Source organism: Saccopteryx leptura, chromosome 2 (assembly GCF_036850995.1).
Source record: "Saccopteryx leptura isolate mSacLep1 chromosome 2, mSacLep1_pri_phased_curated, whole genome shotgun sequence".
Lineage (NCBI taxonomy): Eukaryota > Metazoa > Chordata > Mammalia > Chiroptera > Emballonuridae > Saccopteryx > Saccopteryx leptura.
In genome coordinates this window covers 226,739,044-226,759,816 of record NC_089504.1, presented here as the reverse complement: position 1 = coordinate 226,759,816, position 20,773 = coordinate 226,739,044, and the positions used below count along the sequence as shown (strand labels likewise).

General features: G+C 52.4%; 1 protein-coding gene across 9 annotated transcripts in view; it reads right to left on the bottom strand.

Annotated features, from left to right (window-relative positions):
• Positions 1-1,977: 1,977 nt before the first annotated feature.
• TIAM1 (TIAM Rac1 associated GEF 1) overlaps positions 1,978-20,773 on the bottom strand; it is a 315,885-nt gene continuing 297,089 nt past the window's right edge. For all 9 annotated transcript variants that reach the window (XM_066370374.1, XM_066370373.1, XM_066370370.1 and 6 more), the window contains 8 exons: positions 18,242-18,421; positions 17,983-18,101; positions 15,515-15,623; positions 12,758-12,816; positions 12,202-12,304; positions 9,901-9,988; positions 7,094-7,266; positions 1,978-3,619 (listed from right to left, as the gene is read on the bottom strand). In XM_066370374.1, coding sequence (XP_066226471.1) covers positions 3,150-3,619; positions 7,094-7,266; positions 9,901-9,988; positions 12,202-12,304; positions 12,758-12,816; positions 15,515-15,623; positions 17,983-18,101; positions 18,242-18,421 — 1,301 coding nt within the window. In that variant the 3' untranslated portion in view covers positions 1,978-3,149. The remainder of the gene's footprint in view (positions 3,620-7,093; positions 7,267-9,900; positions 9,989-12,201; positions 12,305-12,757; positions 12,817-15,514; positions 15,624-17,982; positions 18,102-18,241; positions 18,422-20,773) is intronic.

The following is a 20,773-nucleotide window of genomic DNA, read 5'->3' as shown; positions in this document are numbered from 1 at the left end:
ACCTGGCTTTGTCATCCCCCAAAAGGGTACCTATGGGAACAGGTACAGGGGAGGAGGAGGAGTCTGCATTTCTAACAAGCCTCAGGAACCTGGGACTGAGGCCGCCGGTCTGTGAACAGCAGTCAGTGCTCATGCTCCCGTGGGGAGGAACCTTCCAGCCGGGGAAGCAGGGAGGAGGAAACCTGTTCACCTGGAGGGCAGGTGTGTGTGAAATAAACTCTGACCATGTGAGGCTTGTAAGGGACTGAGGAAGAGTGAGGTAAAGGGAAGGCAGCCCAGGACTGGCTGTTTTTATGTGGGATTCTGGGGAAGATCCAGGCAGCAAAACCCCAGGTGACCGCACACGGAGGCAGAGCCCCGATTCCAGAGCTCATCACCCAGGCGGGTCCCCCAGCCCCCTCCTGACACCCTGCTCAGCTGCTCCTGCAGGAGGGGGCAGGACATACCTGTGCCATTTTCTCTTCTCCCTATCAGTAGACCAAAGTACTGAGCAACTTTGATACTTTCCCGATTAAAAATCCCAGTTCTGCTTACAGAAAAAAGACAAATGTCCTACAATTTGATATGTGGAATCTAAAACACAAGAAACCTGAACTCACAAATCCAGAACAGATTGGTGATTGCTGGGGGCAGCGAGGGGAAATGGGACGGGATGGGACACATCTCCAGTTGTAAAATGAATGAGTCCTGGGAATGTGACCATGGTTAATACCGTATCAGCATACTTTAAAGTAGCAAGGAGACTATATCATAAATGTTCTCATCACAAGAAAAAGTTCTGTAACTGGTGATCATTTTGCAATGTATACAAATATCAAATCGTGTTGTTGCACACCTGACACTCATATCAGTTATCCCTCAATAAAAGAATTAATTTTAAATTTTAAACCTCCTCTCCTTCCCTCCTGCAGCATGGCTCATTGGGAGTGAGATGGCCTGAGCTGGCCCCGGGCACTGAGAATGGCTCCATGGACTCCACCTCAGGTGCTAAGAGCTTGGTTGCTGAGCAACAGAGCAGCCCAGATGGGCAGAGCATTGCCCCCTAGGGGGCTCGCTGGATGGATACCTGTTGGGGGTGCATGTGGGAATCTGTTTCTGCCTCCCCACCTCAGTTCTCCCTTGATAATCATAATTATTTGGGGGGGGGGGGACGCACAGGCCTTCCCATGAGTTTTCTCCTGTATTTTCTGTCCCGCTCATTGTTTCTATTGACCCAAAAAGGCACAGGACTGTTCAGTTTCCAATATTTTTTATTGTTTGACAGGCATTTACAACGCTCCATTCATAGACCTAAAAACATAAAAATAGACCTTCTTTCAGCTTATAAAAGAAATATATAAGAACTTTGGACAGACACGTCGTGACCTATGTACAAGCGACACGGCACCCTCGGCGAGCACCACTTCCCAGCATTTTCGGACGAACAGACGGACCCGTCTGCCCCGGGCCAGTTTCCCAACGACAGGAAGCCTGGGCTGCCCCTTTCCCACCAGACACCCCGGACTGGGGGTGACGCAGGCAGTGTGGAGACACGAAAGGGTATAGAAACCACCCTAAAGCTTTTTCGGAAAATCAGAAGATATAGCAAAACTTGAATAGAACAAAACTTTCCAAAGATCAAGCTCAAAGCCCTGGCACCCGAGAGGCAGGGCGGGGAGGGAGGGCAGCAGGCAGCAAGCGGGGACCCCAGCGCGGGCTGCACTCCCTACGTCTGGAAGTATAAAGTCACCATGGATCTGTATAAAATATAAGCTACTAGAAAATTCAGGTCTTTAAAGTACCTACTGATGTGTCAAACACCAAAGAGATATTTCCCCCCACACCCCCCCCAAAAAAAGTTTTCATATTATGTTTAAACCCTTCTTACGAGTGGACATTGTGAAATGGAAGGTGAGGGAAAAAAGCTATAAACCTTTTAAAAAAAAAAGAAAAGAAAAAGAAAAGGTCGAAAGTGCTTTAACTTGGTTTTGCTCGCCCTACTTGGAAACCTGTGTAGAAAGTTAGATGTCCAGCATGTTTACCCTGTTTCGTTGGCATGAAGAACGCGTTACACACAGACATGGTTTTAGAAGAGGTGTTTGGTTAAGAGGTTTGATTACAGACTGTCAGGGAAGGGCAGGCCATCTATGGAGGGAGGTGCACTTGGATGGAAAACCCACAGTCACCATGGCAACCCTGTGAGGAGTCTCCCCTCCCCTTCCAGTGCAGCAGACACACCTGCTGCCCCCGTGGGTGTCCCGTGTAACCCCACCAACCGCCCATCTCACATAGAGGTTCAAACACACACACATCCGCTTCTTGGAGGAAGTCTCGCCTCAGCAAGAGCTTCTGCCCGGCCTTTCGTATAGAAATATAAACTCACCACGCCTCGGACTCTCTGCGAAAGGTAAAATCCTCAATTTTAGACTTGACAGTTATTATAACACTGTAAAATTCTCATCTGTTTCTGCCCCTGCCTCCCAGGTACAAATACAAAAAAATAGCGGTTTTCTCTTCTTTTTTCAAGTGATAAATTTGGATCTCTTTTCAGAGTTTGGCATCTTTACAATTCTTTGCAAAACTAGAACTGCCAAATGTGGACATCGCCTAAGACCAGCCATAGACCAACACAGAAGAGAAAAAAATAGGCTCATCAAGACGAAGACTCCCAGTCTCCTCATACGTCCTCAGGACACACAGAATGCTCAGACACTCGGAGGACAGGGCACAGGGAAGGGAGGGGACGCTGCGGTTGGGCAGCTGCTTTGTCCTGTTCGTGTTTTCCCAGCTGGGAGGCGCTCCACCTGACTCCAGGGAGGAGCCTCTGTGCTATCCCTCCCACTCACCTGCGCACACACGTGACCTCCTAGGGAACCTGACTCCCAGTGCTACGAAAACTATTTTTTATTCTGCAGGCCCTGGTTAACTGAGAATAAGTAAAAGCCCTTAGTCCGGAACGGAAGGTGGACGTGAGCTTATGAACGATTCTCCCTGACGCCGTCAGAATGAATGACGAGCTGGGTGGCACACGGCTTCAGAGCAGTCTGCCATCAGAACTGCGTGTGCGGGATGTGCGACCTAAGGGTATGGCTCGCCCTCAGGGGACAGGAGGACACAGGAGGGGGCAGGACAGGGCTGATGAGTATCTACATGCGTGCACCGGGCCGCAGTCAGATCTCGGTGTTCAGCTTCCTGGACGGGGCCAGGTCTTCACGCCGGACCCAGATGACCTCCTCACCCGGGGGCTCCAGGCCCCCTCCGACGCCCGACAGGGCCGCCTGCTTCCTGAGCTGCGTCATGCGGGACGCATGACTGTCCAGGCTCTTGCGGCCTCGTCCCCGCTGACTGATGGAGGCGGCCTGGAGCCGCTCCCGCAGGTCTCCGTCCCCATCGGCGCCCCGCGCAGACTCACAGAAGTCATCATCATCACTGAGGATGTCCGTCTCCTTGATGTCGTCATGCTCCTCGTACTGAGCAAGGTCAAACTGCTCCTCCACCCAGCGGTCAGTGTCCCCGGCACCGGGTGGCGGCTGCGCCTCTCTCTCCGGGCTGCTGGTGGACAGGGCGTCGGAATCAATGGTGAACCTGTTTCGGGCCAGTCGCCGCCTCCTTCTGCCAAGAGACTTGCTTGGGGCGGACACTGCACACACACACAAAAATATAAAAACAGACCCCGTGCTTTACGTGAGATGGAAGCCCAGGGGCAAACAGAAGAAAAACTAAATGGTGCACGTTCGCCTCGGTGTCGCTGGGGGCTTACAGTCCAGGCGTCACCAGTCTGCCTTGGAGTCTTTACCTCACACAGATGCCTGGACTTGGAGGGCATCACAGCAACTGACCAAAGGGCGAAGGGACACAGAGGGACATGGGCTACAGGTTATGGGGACTAGGGTCATCTCTCTACTCTGCACACCCTAGTGAGGTGGATGCCCACTATACTCACACAGACCTCTGAACTTGGATTAGTCAGCGCCCCAACCCTGACCATGTCCTAAGGCTCATGCCTGAGGGTTTCCGGGCTGGTCCCCATTATTGGCTTCCTGGGAAATGCTGTGCACCATTGTGAGGCTCTGTCGTTGGATTAAGGGCACCTGTCCCTCTCGCTGAGCCTGCGGGGGGACAGCTGCCCTGAGAGATCAAGTCTCAGCCAGCCTGGTCCCCTCTGGCACACCCTATATGAACAGTGAGGCTCAGGAAACATGCACCTTCATCCCTCCTGACAATGATGTGCGTGCGTACCAGCGATTCGGTTTACAAAGCATATATAGTACTGGTGTCTGAGTGGGAAGAGAAATAAGTAACACGACCCTCGGGCAGTGGCTGGAGAACGTGCTGCATAAAGTGGCAAACACATCTCTGAGTTCCTGCTTTCTCCCAGCTGCCCTCTAGGGAGCCAGTATTATTAAAAACAAAAAAAAGAAGACGCCACCCAATCAATCAAGCATACAAACAACCCCCCCAGCACATACACTCCCCCAGAGACGGCTGATAGGGGAACGCTGCCGCCCCCTCCTGGGGAGGTGTGGCTGGAGCATCAGCAACACTGAGGTGACAGCTGGGCTTCCGGCGTCGTTCTGAGCATCCTACCATCTTAAATGTGGAACAGGTGCTCGCCGCTCTTGTTCAGGAGGAAAATGAAAACTATTTCCAGGAAAAATGGAAGGGGGGGAAAAACTCGCTCCTACCACACTGGGAAAAAGCAAAGATTCCTGCTCAGGCTTATCCACACCAAACCATAAAGGAAACCATCTCAGTTTAAAACTGGGCCACTGGAAACAGCTGCCAACGATTCGCCGGCTGAACATTTAGGGGTAAAATGTGCGGACGTCTGCATTTTTGAAGTACATCAGAAGTTGGATGAGTTGATGGATGAGAGGTGGAGAGATGTGTGATAATTAGAATACAGAAAAATACAAATGGACCCTGGCCAGTTGGCTCAGAGGTAAAGCATCGCCCCGTTATGGATGGCCGGGTTTGATTCCTGGTCAGGGCACACATGAGAAGTACCCATCTGCTTCTCCACCCTTCCCCCTTCTTTCTCTCTCTCTCTCTTCCCCTCCTGCCGCCATGGCTCAATTGGAGCGAGTTAGCCCAGGCACTGAGGATGGCTCCATGGCTTCACCTCAGGTGCTAAGAATAGTCGGGTTGCTGAGCAACAGAGCAATGCCCCAGATGGGCAGAGCATCATGCCCTAGTGGGCTTGCAGGGTGGACCCCAGTTGGGATGCATGCGCGAGTCTGTCTCTCTGCCTCCACTCCTCTCACTTAAAAAAAATACAAACTACTGATGGTAAGTACTAATGGACACAATTTCTTCAGCTGCTCTATGTCTGAAAATGTTCTCGAGAACATGTTGGGACAATTTTCAGTCGAGCTACTGGCAGACACACAGGACTTCAGATTACACTTGGAGCTGTAGCTACTGAGGCAGGAGGTTTGGCTTTCCTGTCCTCTTCCAATGGACCAGAGGGAGAAATTAACTCTCTGGGGATCTGTGACAATGCTGGGGCGTGAGCATTTCTCCTGAATTAAAGGGATGCTTGGCAACCCCGGCAGCCTGCGGGGCTGAGGGAGACGCTCTGAGTATTGCTCGTGTCCACTGTGAAGACTGACCAGCCATGCCGTGCTGACCCTCCAAAGCCCCATTTCTAGACCATCAAACACGAAGATCGTGGTAAGAGTCAGGAGCTTCAAAAGCAGAATGATGAAGACATTATTCAGCCAAAAATGAGCCATACGGCAGAAAAACCTCCCCATCAGCCAATAGGCTCTGACACCAGGCTTTCCCTTGCTGTTCATGGGAATGGTGGAGGTTGTGAGTTGGCTATGTTTTCTTTCCAAGGGGGTCTCAAACAGAACACTTCAGAGTGTCTCACAGACTCAAAATGCTTACCTTCCAGATAAATTTAGGTTTACTAATTGACAACTAAAAGTTGGCCAATGAAATGCAGGGTTTCCTGAGGTTGGGACACCTATTCCCGCCCCTCACTAAATATTCCCTGGCAAGCAAAAGGGGCAGGTGAGACGAAGTTCTCTACAGTGGGGTCCACAAAGCCTTCTTACTCATGACCCATGAGAAATTGTGGACAAGAAGGTACTCAAGACTCGGAGGACCCTATAGAGAGTTGGGTGTTCACCACAACTGGTGTTCAATTAACACTTATTAATTAGAGAATAGACTCAAGATAACTAACCCCCTAACACTAGTTACACCTAAGGTGCTTAAAGAATATAACATCCTACATGAAGCCGTGTAGGTTACGTCTGTGAGAACCATCTCCATTCACAGTTCTAGCAGCCAGGCCTCTTCAACATGAGTGAGGACAGGCGAACAGCCACGGGGACAGAGGTCGACATCTTTGTGGCAAACACAAAGTAAACCCCTTTTATTAGTCTCTTCCTTGCAAAGTTCTGGGCTTCCTCATAAGAAAGGAATGATTAAATGTGACTATCCTGACGCCATCCATCCCTCTATGTTATGAAAAGACCTTCCTTCCTAGATATGTTCCCACCTGCCTTTTGTAGGTGGTTGTATCCACCTTCCTTTCTCACGGCTCCAAGGTGATAGATAGTCCCTGTCCTGCAGAAGTATGTACTCTGGATTCCTCTTTCTCACAGCAGCTAAAGGCAGAGCTACAGGCACAGGTACGGGTAGAGGCCTGAGAGGCCATCTGGTCTACCACACACGGACTCCTTTCCGAGAATCCATGTTCTCAGACTGGAGGCCGTGACCTTGTTGAGACATGACCCACTGCTTCTGGCTTGACAAAGCTAGCTGTCATGCAAAGCAGCAGCTCTCATACCGCCAGCCAGTGAGACGGGCCTCCAGAAAGAGAGCACGCTCAGTCCCCAGCTTGCGGATGAGAAGACAGCTCACCAGCCAGGGGGAGGCAGGGGCAGAGGGAAGCTCAAGGGAGAACAGAGGAGCAAACAGTGCAAGTTCCCAGGAGCCACTGGCACAAGCGAGGACCCCACACCAGGGGAGAGCCGCATCCCAGGGCCGGCCCCACGGCCAGGGCTAAATTTCGTTCGACAAGGATGTCCATCAGGCTCACGTGGGCTCTACAGTGGAGCAGGGGTGACAGGGATCTTGAACGTCTGAATGCCCACGGTACCTGCCCGGCTCATGGCTGGCCTGGCCCCCTTCAGCGCACATAATCTCTTCCCTCCAAAAGGGACATATTGCTGGGACGAGGGGAGGCTCTCGGTCTTGAGCAGCTGTCTTCTGTGCTTGTCCCGGAGGATCGAGTGCACAGCCTTAAGAAAATCCTTTCGGCTCTTGGGGGAGCTGTGGAGAGACAGTTACACATGTGAGGGACATGGCGCTCACTCAACATGCCAGGAGCTTCCACTGTCATCAAGACCCACCAAACAAAACCCCCTGAGACCAGAGGTTAGGGATGGAGGCCAGGCCTCCCAGGGATGGAGCACCCCTGCTCCTTCCCCTCTAGGCTTTGTGACCTGTCCCCTGCCGCCACGTTGAAAGAAAGCAACCCGTTCAACAGACTGAACGGAGGACAGATTCTGCACCAAGAAGTTGCCCAATTCTGCTCGTGGGGCTTAAGGTGGAGCGTTTTGTTCCAAAACATGTCGACAGCAGACGAACGAACCACGAGGTTCCACAGCTCTGCAGAGCACCCAGGAGGGCGTCCCAGTGTCCACTTTCCCCTAAGAGCCCGGCTTCTGTTACGTATCAACTCCTCCCAAGGCACATGCCAACAGGTGAATAGTAAAGCTGCACTGCTGAGAACCCCCAAGTCTCCCCAAGTCCCATTCCCAGGGTGAGAAGTACTTCCTAGGTAACAGTCACATTTCTGGTTATGTTCTCATATTTTCATCCAGGTACATGTCACTTGGTTTGTTTGGTTTTTTTGACTCACGAAGAATGTGAAATCTCTAGGGGCCCATTCACTGGATCCCGTGGTCTTAAACCAACAAAATCTCAGGTGGATTAGCCTAAGTACATTGTAGAGATGCTGCTCGGGCCACATGTGGAGTATTTGGGAAAAATTTCAGTTCTAGTCCCAACAGCTTCCCGGAACCACTCTCTGCTGACCCATCACCCAACACAGAGAAGTGATGTAGAGACATGAAACCTGGGCTCTGAAGCCAACCCCTCCTGAGTCTGAACCCAGGGTCCAACTGCTCTGTCTTAGGCAGAGTGGCCTCTAGCAGCCTTGGGTCTCAGGCCTCAGTCTGACCAACTAAAACAGTACACTGAAGTGCCCAGCACAGCTCACACTGGCTAAGAGCACATTCTTACTACAATAGCAACACGCCACAAAGTATTGGTGACAGTCATCATAATACCAATCCGGTTGTGTTTCTATGGGCAGCCCACAGCACACTACTCCGCATGGCAGGTACTGGGTGAGGACTGAGGAAATGACTGAGTATCTGTGATTCCATTAAAGCACAAGTGAGTACAGACTGTAATTACATCAGAATGCAGGCTGGAAAGCTAACCACCTTGATATTTTTAGGCAAAAAAATAAAAGAGCCCTGGCCAGTTGGCTCAGCGGTAGAGCGTCGGCCTGGCGTGCAGAGGACCCGGGTTCGATTCCCGGCCGGGGCACATGGGAGAGGCGCCCATTTGCTTCTCCACCCCTCCGCCGCGCCTTCCTCTCTGTCTCTCTCTTCCCCTCCCGCAGCCGGGGCTCCATTGGAGCAGGGATGGCCCAGGCGCTGGGGATGGCTCTGTGGCCTCTGCCTCAGGCGCTAGAGTGGCTCTGGTCGCAACATGGCGACACCCAGGATGGGCAGAGCATCGCCCCATGGTGGGCATGCCGGGTGGATCCCGGTCGGGCGCATGCGGGAGTCTGTCTGACTGTCTCTCCCCGTTTCCAGCTTAAGAAAAATGCAAAAAAAAAAAAAAAAATTAAAAGAGAGAATTGGCCACAATTGAGGAAAGGCCTCCAATTTTCCTGGAACAGGAGAGAGGCAACCAGGAGGGAGGCAGGGTGGGAGATGACGAGATCAGTATAAGCCACAGGGAGGCTCAGATTCTGCGCCACGTCTGCAAGTAGACCTGGGTGACTCCGGCCAGCCACCCTGTGTCAAAGCTTCTCTGTGTGACATGGAGCCCTGGTGATACCTGCAGCCTCTCCCCTCCCCCCATGCCATTCTCCACAGGCGGCACCTCAGAGCTGCTCCTGATCCACAAACACGTATCCAAACACCCACACAAAACCCTGTGAGATGGTTATGTCCCAATCTACCGAACACAAACATAGGGACAAAGTCCTCATTTGAGCATTGACTCTATCTGAAAACTCCTATTTCCTTTTAGAAAGATGTTCGGCCCTGTCGGTTGGCTCAGCAGTAGAGTATAGGCCCAGCACATGGAAGTCCCAGGTTCAAGTCCCAGTCAGGGCACACAGAAGAAGTACCCATCTGCTTCTTTCCTTCTCCCCCTCTGGCTTCTCTCTCTCCCCCTCTCTCTCTGTCTTCCCCCTCCCCCAAAGGCATAGCTCGATTAAAGTGAGCTGGCCCCGAGCACTGAAGATGGCTCCAAGACCTCCACCTTAGGTGCTAAGAAGAGCTTGGTTGCTGAGCAACGGAGCAATGCCCCAGATGGGCAGAGCACCGCCCCCTAGTGGGCTTGCCAGGTCGATCCTGGTCAGGGCACATGTGGGAATCTGTCTCTCTGTCTCCCCATCTCTCACCAAATAAAAAAAAGAAGAAGAAAAAAGAACAATGTTCAACTAACCAGGTTACTGTCTATCTTCTAACAAAATCAGTTTGACTTATCCAACTACTGTTAGTTAACGTGTTCAATAATTTCCCAAATGTATAAGACAAAGAAAGCATGGAAAGAGCCTCAGTCCAAGCTGGTCCACTGAACCCTGAGGGGTCTGGGGCCAAGCACAGCCACTCGCCCCCCTGGGAGCCCCAAGGCTGTACCTCCCAGCTCTAGACTTACCTGCAGCACAGATGGAACACCCTCTCCGGCCTCCCTTCTGACTCCGACTTCACGTGGACAATTTCACACACTGTGTTGGCTTCTGCATCTAGGTGAATCAAACCACACAAATCAGGGTGAGTACTGAAGGCACTGGTTTGCACCCTCACAAGAGCACGTCCCGGCTCCAGTGTGACAACACAGAGCAGAGCTGCTAAGGGGAAGGAACCGGGATCCAAACCCACACAGCGTCCAAAGGCTCAATCCATGCTGAGAGAGGACGCTGGGAAAATTTCTAGTCACGAAAATCTCCCTCCAGGCGGTCTAAAGACTCTAAAGGGACAATCAGTCGATCTAACTGATTAAAGAACTGACCCTTTTAGTGGCAAAGCATGGCTGCATGAACTGTTTCAATTAAGTAATTAGTCGTTTTGGCACCAGCTGGACTGAACCGAGCCCAGGATTCCATGAAGATCTCAGCAGGCCCTCGCCTTCATGGGCAAGGGGGAGGGGGCTTCCCGTGAGCAAGCAGGCCGAGCGCCCTGGACAGGCAGTGGGTCCTGGACAAGCATGAGGCTCCTGTCTTTCTCAGCACCCCCCCCCCACGCTGCCCACTCCAAGTGAGGCAAAATCGTATGTGGAGAAGGTGAGAAACAATTGTATTTTAAGGTCATTTCTAAGCTATGCAACACCATATTATTTCGTTTATTTTAAAAGCCTTGCAGTTCCGTCATCTGAAGTCATGGAACAAAGTATCTGCAGGGGGAACAATTCGTGACAAACATCAAGATTGGTCCTGGGAGGTGTCATCCTTGTCCCGTGGTTCTGAACCTGGTCACAAACCCTCCCCAGGCCACATTCCTTAACCCTAACTAGGGCGTGTTGGCAGAAAGGTCCCAAACTAAGGCGTAAATCCAGGTCCTCCACGTCCCGGCTCTCAGATGCACTGGGTGCATTTCACAGTGAGGGTCGTGTTGGCTGGTCTTCAAAACTCCATTTCAAACAAAAAAGCTTTTATCTTGCTGGTTTCAAATGTGAAGGCATGAAACACAGAGGGTGAGAATAGACAGTGCTCTCACAAAGATGGCTTTGTCTTCAAAATGTGGAGCCTTTGTGTACTTAGTTCCCAAGGAGGCAAAATCCCTGCTGAGAGGCCTGCCATCCGTTATAACCACCAGCTTTCCGTTTCTAACCCAGCACGAGGAAATCTAAGAACCAGGCTGTGCACAGCCTGAGGCTGCAAAGCAGCACAGCATTGGTTACGCAGGTGCCCAGCCCCTAACGTCATCACAGCTGTGTACAGACCTACTACACACAAGTTCCAGCAAATTCCAGCACAAATCAGTTTTACCAATGAAACAGGTGGTAGACAGGCACCTTCTCTGTGCTGGAACACTCGAAGCAAATAATCACCCTAAATGCATTTGTCCGACGTGGTTGTTACACTTGAGTGTTTCTCCGCACAAGGCACAGCCAGGAAGGAGGCTGCGTCTAGTTTAGTTTGGGGAGGGCAACCGAAAGTTTAGCAAACACTGCACAAGGGGTGGCTGGTTTTGTGATGATTAGAGCAATTTTACTCCTGAGAACTCAATGCTCACATCAGAAGCAAGAAACAGAAACAGACCCACACACACACAGGGGCCCCTCCCATGTCCTCTCCTTACTACTGGACACCAGAGTTTCCACCTGACCCCCAAAAGTGCACCTCCCAAGATGTGCCCAGGAGAACCCCTGCCCCAGGTGAAGCCCCCCCACCCCCGCCAGCAGTGCTGAGGGGAGGACTCTGCGTCAGTCGGTACCCTGTGCTGTTCACCTCTCAGGTGCTGAAAGTGTCACCTAAGTTTAAGTCTCTTCACAGCTTCCCAACAACTCCCTTCACTGCTGTTTGGATCACAGTAAAAGAACAGACATTTCAAAGCCTTCCCACCAAAACAAAGAAGTAAGTGTAATGTGTTAGGGGGTAAAAATGTATTCCAAGGCTTGTTTTGGTGGTCTTTGGGGGGTCTCTCAGTTACAAGGCAAGTGAGTTATTTATGTGGGCTCCATCCGCTCAGGGGTTCAAGGATTCCTCCCAGAAGACTCTTTGGTACTCAGATGTCAGTCATGCTAATACTACTAACATAAACAACAAAAGGACTGGAACCCCTAGCGAGATACTGAAGGCGTCATACCCACAAGCTCATCACAAAGTTAATCAACAGGGGGGTAAAGAAGAGGCAATGCAGAGCAAGGGGGGGAGCGAGCTGGCTACGCAGAGTGAGGAAAGGTGGCAGGTGGTCGGACCGAGAGCATGGATGCAGGCCCAGCACATGTGGCGTTTACCTGCACTGGCCAAGGCGCGAACCTGCAGAGCTTCCGTGGGGATCATGTGCCGGAATCGGAAGGGGTCCCACTCCTCATAGATGGAAAGTCTGTGAGACCCTACCTGCAGGAGAGAAGGGATCAGGTGCATGAGAACCGTCTCTCTAGCCTGGACCCAGCCTCCACGCTCCCCAAACCCACGACACAGAACCACAAGCGTGTCTGTCCTCCACAGGAAGCAAGAGGCCACGTGATGCATGTGCTGAGTATGCAAATGAGTCTGCCCACCAAACCACGTGAGAGAGAGCTGGGAAGGAGGAGGAAGGGGCCCTACAACACGGACAGACAGGGAGGACAGGAAGAGGGGAACAGGTTCACACAGGCCTGCCTAAAAGGGGGCAGGACGGGCAATTGCCTGGGTCCTTAGCAACATTCAATAAAAAGAAAGAGAAAAAAATAAAGAAATCACAGAAGGCTCATGCCCGACTGAAGGGCAAAGTCACACACACACATAACTGAGAAGCAGACAGAAAGGGAGAGAATCCTTAAACCACAGGGTGAAACACAGGCTTCTTACCAGTTTCTTCTTCTGTTTGGAACCATCTTTATACACAAGGACCACAGCGGTTTTGAAGACTGGAAAACAAAGGTGAGGTAAAGGTGGTCACAGCCCAGAACACACAGGGGTTTCCCCTTCAGTTCCAGACCTTGTGGTGACAAACACCACAGTCGCGTAGAGGCGGCGAGCACGCACAGCCCCTGCACCTTCCACTCACCTGTCACGTCTGTGAAACTCAAAAGTCAGATGAGACAGAATTTCCCAGATTCAAAACACATTGAAAACCTAAATAAATGGAAATAACCTACCCTGTCCTACTGGAAACTTGTGGGCAAAGTATATTTTAACTAGGACATCATTCCAAGTGCTTACGGCGACTTATAGTTATGCACACTAAGCTAATATTACACACGGTGTGCATAACCCAGAAGTGTAATTTATCTTGTACTGCTCATGGTGATTAGCGTACGAAGCACAAGGCAGTTCCACTTCGTCCAAACAGGTGAATCACCATGAGCTCTGAGGAGCACGAGGCCAGGGTGGGGAGACACATGGAGTCATGCGTGACCTCCCATCGAATTCCTTACACAGTGCCAAACATGTTCTACGCTCAGTGGCTCCGGCTCCAGCCCATCCATATTCTCTCTTCACACGCTGACCCTGAGCCATGGCGGGGACCCCGCCGTGAGCAGCTAAGGGGACGTGCCTGGTGTGCAGACACAGGGTTACAGAGGGAACACAGGTTCAGAGAATCCTCAGGCATGGGCTCCCAGGACCCACGGAGGCCAACCCTAGTACCCGGTTCATTTCCTGTCGTACTCTGGATGGGTCAGTCTCCAATTGTAATATGTGCCACAGGAAAATAAGCCTTAAAGCACAAAAAGGAACACCAGCCACTGAGTCTGGATTGTCCCTCGCCCGTCACACCTCACAACATCCGATTTTTCAAGGATCCTAGAAGACAGATGGGTGCTTCCCTCTGAGGCTTCCCACAGACCGAGAGGGGTGCACCAGCTCTGTGGGGACGCCAATCACTGATGCCCAAGGACGCCGCCCTCCCCACCATGAAACCTTCGGAAGTCACACTAGCCTGGGCTGTATGCCAGGAAAGGTACCCAGTGACACTAGTCTCATAGGACTAATCGTGTCACTGGAACCACAACTCAATGGCATGGTTGTCATAGCTCTATGGCACTGGCCTGCCTCAGTTTACCTCAACCATGCTAGATCACCGGGTTGGGCCAGTGTCACCCTCCACCTGGGTTGTGAACACCTCCGCCTCCCCCTTGCACCACCTGGTCCTCGGGGCTGTCCTCACTCAGTGGACCTCACGGCCGCTTAACCACTTTAGACATGGCCTTGAGTTCCCAAACTCCCGCAACCCTTGCCAGCCGGAAGCACTCTCTCCCCCGCAGAAGGCAAACATCTAGTGCCCTGCAAGGCAGAAGACTGAACACCCATACAGGTGACGTCATCACCACTCAGTACACACTGGCCACCCTGTGAGTAAGGAGCCAGATGCAGGAAGGCAGGAAGCTCACTTCCATCTCACAAGAAAGCTGCACCATTTCCTGAGATGAGAAGCTAAAACCAAAACAAAAGACCCCGTGATTTAACCTAAAAGCTGTCTGCTTGGTGTCACTGACCTCCTTCAGAATGACACTGTCGATTTCAGATGCTTTCTGAGGCTTCAAGAGCTGCCATGCTCCTGGACACCAAACTCCAACTGTCTAACTGGGCACCCACAACCGGCTCATTAGTGTTACCTATGTCTGCCCAGACTCTGAATCCTAAGTAATCCTGCCCTGCCCCGGGCCCTGTGGAGTCTGCTACATGTGCACAGGGTGGTCCCAGGGGAGGTAAGCAGCAGTGAGCTCCCTTTGCAGGAGCTATGACTCCACACCTCCCCTCTAAGCAACCCACGGGGCAGAGGACAGAGTGACACATTGTCCTCCACCTGAGCCTACGGGGCAAGTGGACTAAAGCCCCAACCAGCGTTTCCTGAACCCCTGGGCCCTGCTCTAGAGGCCCGTTCATTTACGTATCACCCACAGCTGCGTGTGGCTCCGTGGGGCTGCTGGGCCTAGCAAACCTCACATATTTAATGTGTGGCTCTCTGCAAAAAAATTTGCCAACTTGACTTTCTCAGATTATTTCTTTACTCCAAATCTGTTCCTTTCTAACTGCAAGAAATCAGGAGACAATCATGAAACATCCCAATGTTCATGTGGAATTGTTAGCCTAGCCCAGCCTTGGGAACAGGCAGTCGGTCTGGGTCACTTATTTCAGAACCACAGCCCATACATGACCCAGCAGGAAGCGTCGGGGAGCTCCCCAATCTCTCCAAGAAGAAAATGCAACATTGGAAACACAGATGGAAACACTGAAATCAAACCCCGTCCACAGCTCCCCTCACCACAAAGGCCCACCCCCATCAGAAACTAACAGCTAAAACACCCAACCCTCCCAGGTTTGTCCTACTTAGTCCTTGTCCTCCTGCGCACATCTGTGCCAGACGTGCCCTTTGTCACGTTCAGTGAGCCACCATGGACGGCCAGAGTGGCTCTTCGACGGTGTTGGGAACAATGCTAAGTTTCTCAAGGAAGACGGAGCAATCTCAGCAGGAAGCCCAGGAACCCTTTGTCTTAAAGGTTCTGATTTAATGTCAGTCACAAGGGCGTTCCCTCTGGGGAATACTCTGTTCACATCATGGAGGAAAACTCGAGTTTGGTTGAAGCAGCAGTAATCAGAACCCTCCCCTGCCCTGACACATACCAAAGGCGGCCAATTCAGGCTCCTTCTTCCACTTCCCCAGCGAGGCAGGTGGATTTGGCCATATCACGGTTGTGTGCAGAAGCAGGTCCCCCATGCTCAGGTCGGCAACCTGGAAACCAGGGACGGGGTGAGGGTACAGGCGGGTTACAGCTCAGGCTATCCTGACATTGAAACTTCCGCAGGCTGCTCTGTCCATGCTACTTCATGAAAATACAGCCCCTGAAATCATGCAGACATTTTGTTTCCCTCTTTACCCCCAAGTGTCTACCAGATTTCAATAATAAAGTGGGAGGAAAGAATGGTACAGACAAGGGTTCTAAAATTCACAAGCAGTAAAGCTGTCAAAACTGATCTCCAAGTCAGAAACGTTTTGTGTTCAAATAGAGACCATCCCTGTAGACAGAAGAGGGGCCACCAGTGGCAAAGGTCCACCCCACGGACCTGTCAGCATTTCCACCTGTGACTTTCAGTTCCCTGGGGGGGCACGGTCTTCTGGGACACGATGGGATCCATGACTGCTTCTTCTCCCCACTCATTTGAAAGAAGATTTTATTTCAGTTTGGAGGAGGACCAAAGAGGCCAGCTGAGGTTCCTGAAGCAGCTTTGGAAGCACAGGCACCAGGAGCTCAGGGATCTCAGGAGCCATGAGGTCTGGCTCCATGCCCCCGAAGGTCAAATGCAAGACAAATTCCTCCTCCCATGGCAGAATCCAGACACGCGACCCATGCTTCCGCCTCACAGGGGTCCCGTCTGCCCTTCTCACTGAAGTCCTTGGCCCACTTCCAAGCCCATCAGGTCCTAGCCTCCCACCACGTGACAGCTTTATCATCCAGGCTCCCAACCTGCCGTCTGTGGGGACACACATGAGGACCAGACTGCAGCAGCCAGGATTCGTGGCCCATCCCACCGGTAAACACCTCGGCCAGGCCACCCGAGCACCCACCCCTCGGCTTTGGCCCGCACTCTGCCTCCAGACGCCATGTCCCTCTTCCTCAAGGCTGCATTGCCAGTATCTGCAAACTTGATGCTGAGCTCCTAAGGACAGGTGGCTCTAGTTTATTCTTCTGCTTAGGATCCCACTGAGCTTGTTGTAGACACAGCAGCCACCAAGCAGCCCTTTGCCAAACATGGTGCCATTCTCAGCCCACCAAACCAGGCCACAGGGCTGGAGACGTGGCATTGTGGCTGCCACAATGACCAGGATCATTACAATAACAATTACTCTTTATCACTGAGCTGTATTAGTAGCGTAAGCAAGATTTTATTTTTTTTAATTAAGCACCTATGGCCCTGGCCAGTTGGTGCAGTGGTAGAGTGTCAGGCCAGCGTGTGAATGTCCCAGGTCAGGGCACACAGGAGAAGCAACCATCTGCTTCTCTTCCTTCTCCTTCTTCTGTCTATCTCCCTCTCCCTTCCCCCCTGCAGCCATGGCTTGAATGGTTCTAGTGCATCGCCCAGGGTACTGAGTATGGCTCTGTGGAGCCTCTGCCTCAGGTACTAAAAATAGCTGGATTGCAAGCATGGCCCCACATGGGCAGAGCATCAGCCTCAGATGGAGGTTGCCAGGTGGATCCCACTCAGGGTACAGTAAGAGTCTATCTCCTTACTCTCACTTAGAAAAGAAGAAAAAAGAAACTTCATGATCTTACCTCTTTCTTAAATTATCTTTCAAATGTCCAAAAGCTTGTTTCACTGAGGATAAATGAAGCTGGGACAACCCTTCCCCCTCTGAAGAGGAGGCTGTGCTCTCGGTCCAGGATAAACAGCTGTACTCTGCCCCCCCCCCCAGGGCCCACCCCCTCCTGGTCACAGGAGTGTCTCTTCTCTGTGCCCTCCAGTGCCCCGCCCCCTTTTCTGAGGCAGGAAGCAAAACTGAGGACAGGGTTCCAGGTGAGTCAGGAAGCACAGGGGTCCGGCACCTGTCACACCTCTGTTCATCTCAGAGCGATCAGCGCTCCATTTACATCAGTTCTTCCCTGTGGCTTGGGCACAACTCAGGGTTTGCCCTACATCATCCTCAGGGGTACCTGTTCCTGTCACTGTTTCCTCAGCAGCTTTGCAGGCAGACTTTTTGATCAGGGATCTATCTCAATCACTCATTCCATAAGTACTGATCACCTGTGAGAGCCAGTTATCATTCTAATCTCTGAGGATGCAGCTCCCACCTCACGGTGCTTTTAGAAACAGCCCAGGCCACGGTCATGCAAGTTCACTCTCACACCTAACACACAATCAACCAGGGTCCTGAGGGCACGGCTGAGAATCAGGGCAGTACCCCGCAGTGAGAAATGGGTCCGCGAGGAGGGAGACCCACACTGCGGCCCTGGACGAGGGGTACAAGCTATGCCAACAACACCAGCTTCTTCACAACTATTTTACTTACAAACGACACCTTGACATACAATCAGAAGAGATCAGAAGAGCCCTTCCTCACTGACCACTGTCCATGGAAGAAGGGGGGTCCTTACCTCTTTTTTCTCCCCGGTCTGTTCAGCAATCAGCTGGTCAAACACAGCCCCAAACTCCTCGTGGATCTTCTGCACCTCGTTGATGTGACTGGCCACCTTGTTCATGGTCTTGATGGCCACTAGGAAGGGGCAGGTTGGAAATGGAGAGGTCACACAGATGCGGGCGGGGCCGTGGGTGGAGGTGAGTGGTGGGGTTGGGGTGGGGGCTGCAGGGCGGGCTCCCATGAGGGGCCGTGGGCAGGGGCTGCGGCAGGCTCACCGTCCAGGTGGTAGTGCTCCTCGCTGTCCGCGTCTGTCAGGGCGAAGAGCTCCTTCAGCAGGAGCGGGTACTTGAGGACCCTCTGGATGGGCTTGATGAGGTACGACTCGAGGGTGGACGAGTGCTGCTGCCTCGGGTTCTGGGCGTCCAGGAACGCCTTGAAAGCCGGGTCTGTCCTGGCTGCGAGGGGGACACATAGCTCGTGGGGTGGGCACCAGGTCACCCCCACTCAGTTTCACTGCCTCACTCCAAGGGGTCTTAACAGGCTGGGTAGAGCGGGGTCAGGAGTCTAGACAGACAATCCAAAGGGCCTGTCATGTTTGTCTGTCTGTTTGTTTGGGGGGACAGCAGGGTTGGAGTTAGGTACGGAAACCATAGGGTTTATAAATTCTACACAGTTAGATTGCAGGGGCTGCTCCTCATTCTCCTTGAGTTGAGAATGTCTTTTTATTCTATTTTGACCTCTGGGACCTTACAGAGCCTAGGGAGACTATCCTCCCAGGCTGGCCAATTCCTGGAGACAGCCCAGGACTCACCTGGGGACACGCCTTTCTCGTGTAAACAACCAATCCAGATCCCCCCCCATCTCTTCTATGAGCTCTCACACTCTGTCCCCACCCCCTGGTCCCATCATACCAGGGCTGGGCAGCAGACACTAGGGGTAGCCCCGCACCCTGAGCCCACTGACGCTGTTCACGTGCCCGTCCTGAGCCTCCTCACCCAGGCCTCCTAGAAGAATCCACCGTAAAGGCTCCTGGCCAGTGTCCCTTCGGTCCCTCTCTCTCCTGAAACCCCAAGGCCCACTGTGTGGCCCTGCACAGCCTGGTGTGACCTCCTCTCGGGAACTAGCTCTTCCCTGGCAGTTGTCTCCTGGTCGCTGGTCTCTCCACCTTTAATGAGAGCGCTGGGAAGCTCCTGGCCCTGTTCCCCAGTCTCTCCAGCACCCCACTGCTGGCAGAACCTCTTTGGAGAACCAGCAGGAAAAACCAGAAGCAGCAGCACCCAGAGCTCCGGGAAGCGGGAGCAGACAGGTCTCCCGCAGAGAGAGCCTAATGCCTGCCCTGTGTTGATTGAGTGCCGTGGGCAGCAGCTCTCGGGCAGGCCCTGTGCACCCCGACCTCCTATCTCGGGCAGCACTGCCCATTTGCAGGTCTCCCATGTCCGGGCTGGCTGACAGCGGACCTGGGAGCTCTGGGTCCATATGCAGAGAGCAGTCGGCCAGAGGACAGCCAGGACACTGGGCTGATGCCTTTAGGTGCAAAGTGGAGGAGACGGAGGATGCAGCAAGGGCAAACCACAGGAGGGAGGGAGGGCTGGAAGACACATCAATATGACGCAGCAGTGGACACACGGGTCCTCCCAGGCTCCTGACAGAGATGAAGAATGGACATCCCTCTGCAGAGACTAGGAGTGTGGCTAAGACCAGAGGATGTGAAACTGTGACCTGCTTCCTCTCGACCCCATTCAGAAAACAGCACCCCCGAGGGAAGCGTGGGAAGACCAGCCCCTCACACTCAAGCCCCGCGAGAAGGAATCAGGGTACCATGGGCTCGGCCACCACTCCTCCCAGAGAGCAAGTCCCTGAAGAGAAAGGGGACTGGGAGTGAGTGACCGTGTGACCTGCGGGCCAGGGAAGGGAGGCTGGGCCCAACAGCAATGCATGAGGAAGCCACGGCTTCAACGGGATGCCCTAATCTCGGCCCATGTCTACAAAGGACCTACAATTCCAAGGTCTCAAGTCTGCCCCATGGACTGTACTTCATGTCAGGGCAGAGGGGCAGATCCCTGGCGTTGGGGGCTGCTGGACGGTCACGGCATCAGCCCAGCCAAGTCGGTTACAAACCACAGACGGCACTCCTGTTCTCACAACCTCCCCATCACCCTCCCGCACTTTTGGCAATTGGAAAAATGTAGGTCAAACCTCATGTTATAAACGTCTAGTTTAGAAAGATATGATAATATCTTCCAGGTGCAAAGGAAAAGAAAAACATTGAATTAAGAAAAAATTTACAGGGGCAGAATTTAACCTAATTGAATGTTTAAAAATAATACAAATTGCTCTGAGGACTGTTGCAGGTATATAATCCACCGTGCAGCAAAGAGCTCTAAAATCTGTTGTGTTCACGAGCTCAAAACAACAAGCACTCAGGCGAACTGTGAAAGTAGGTACACACACACAGTTGTATGATCAGAGCAAACAGAACTGGGTGCAGACGCTCGACCTGTACGTACGCCATTCTGTGGGCAGGAGTCTGTCTCAGAGGCCTACATGGTACTAACATGTTCTACAGCAGGTGTTAAACTAAGTCAATCTCATTTTTTCCTCGGCATCAAAGCACAATCTCGAGCATTATCTCCCTGTCAGCAGCTGTTCATACGCAGCCACCAAGGGGTGTCAGGGACGGCAGGCCACTGTCCAGAGAGTCCCTGAAGCCAAACTTCCTATTGGTTACACTGGTGGCCAGGGAAGTGTTTCTTTGGTCTTTTTATGTGTCACCAACAACCACATGCTGAACCGCAGAACAAAAACCA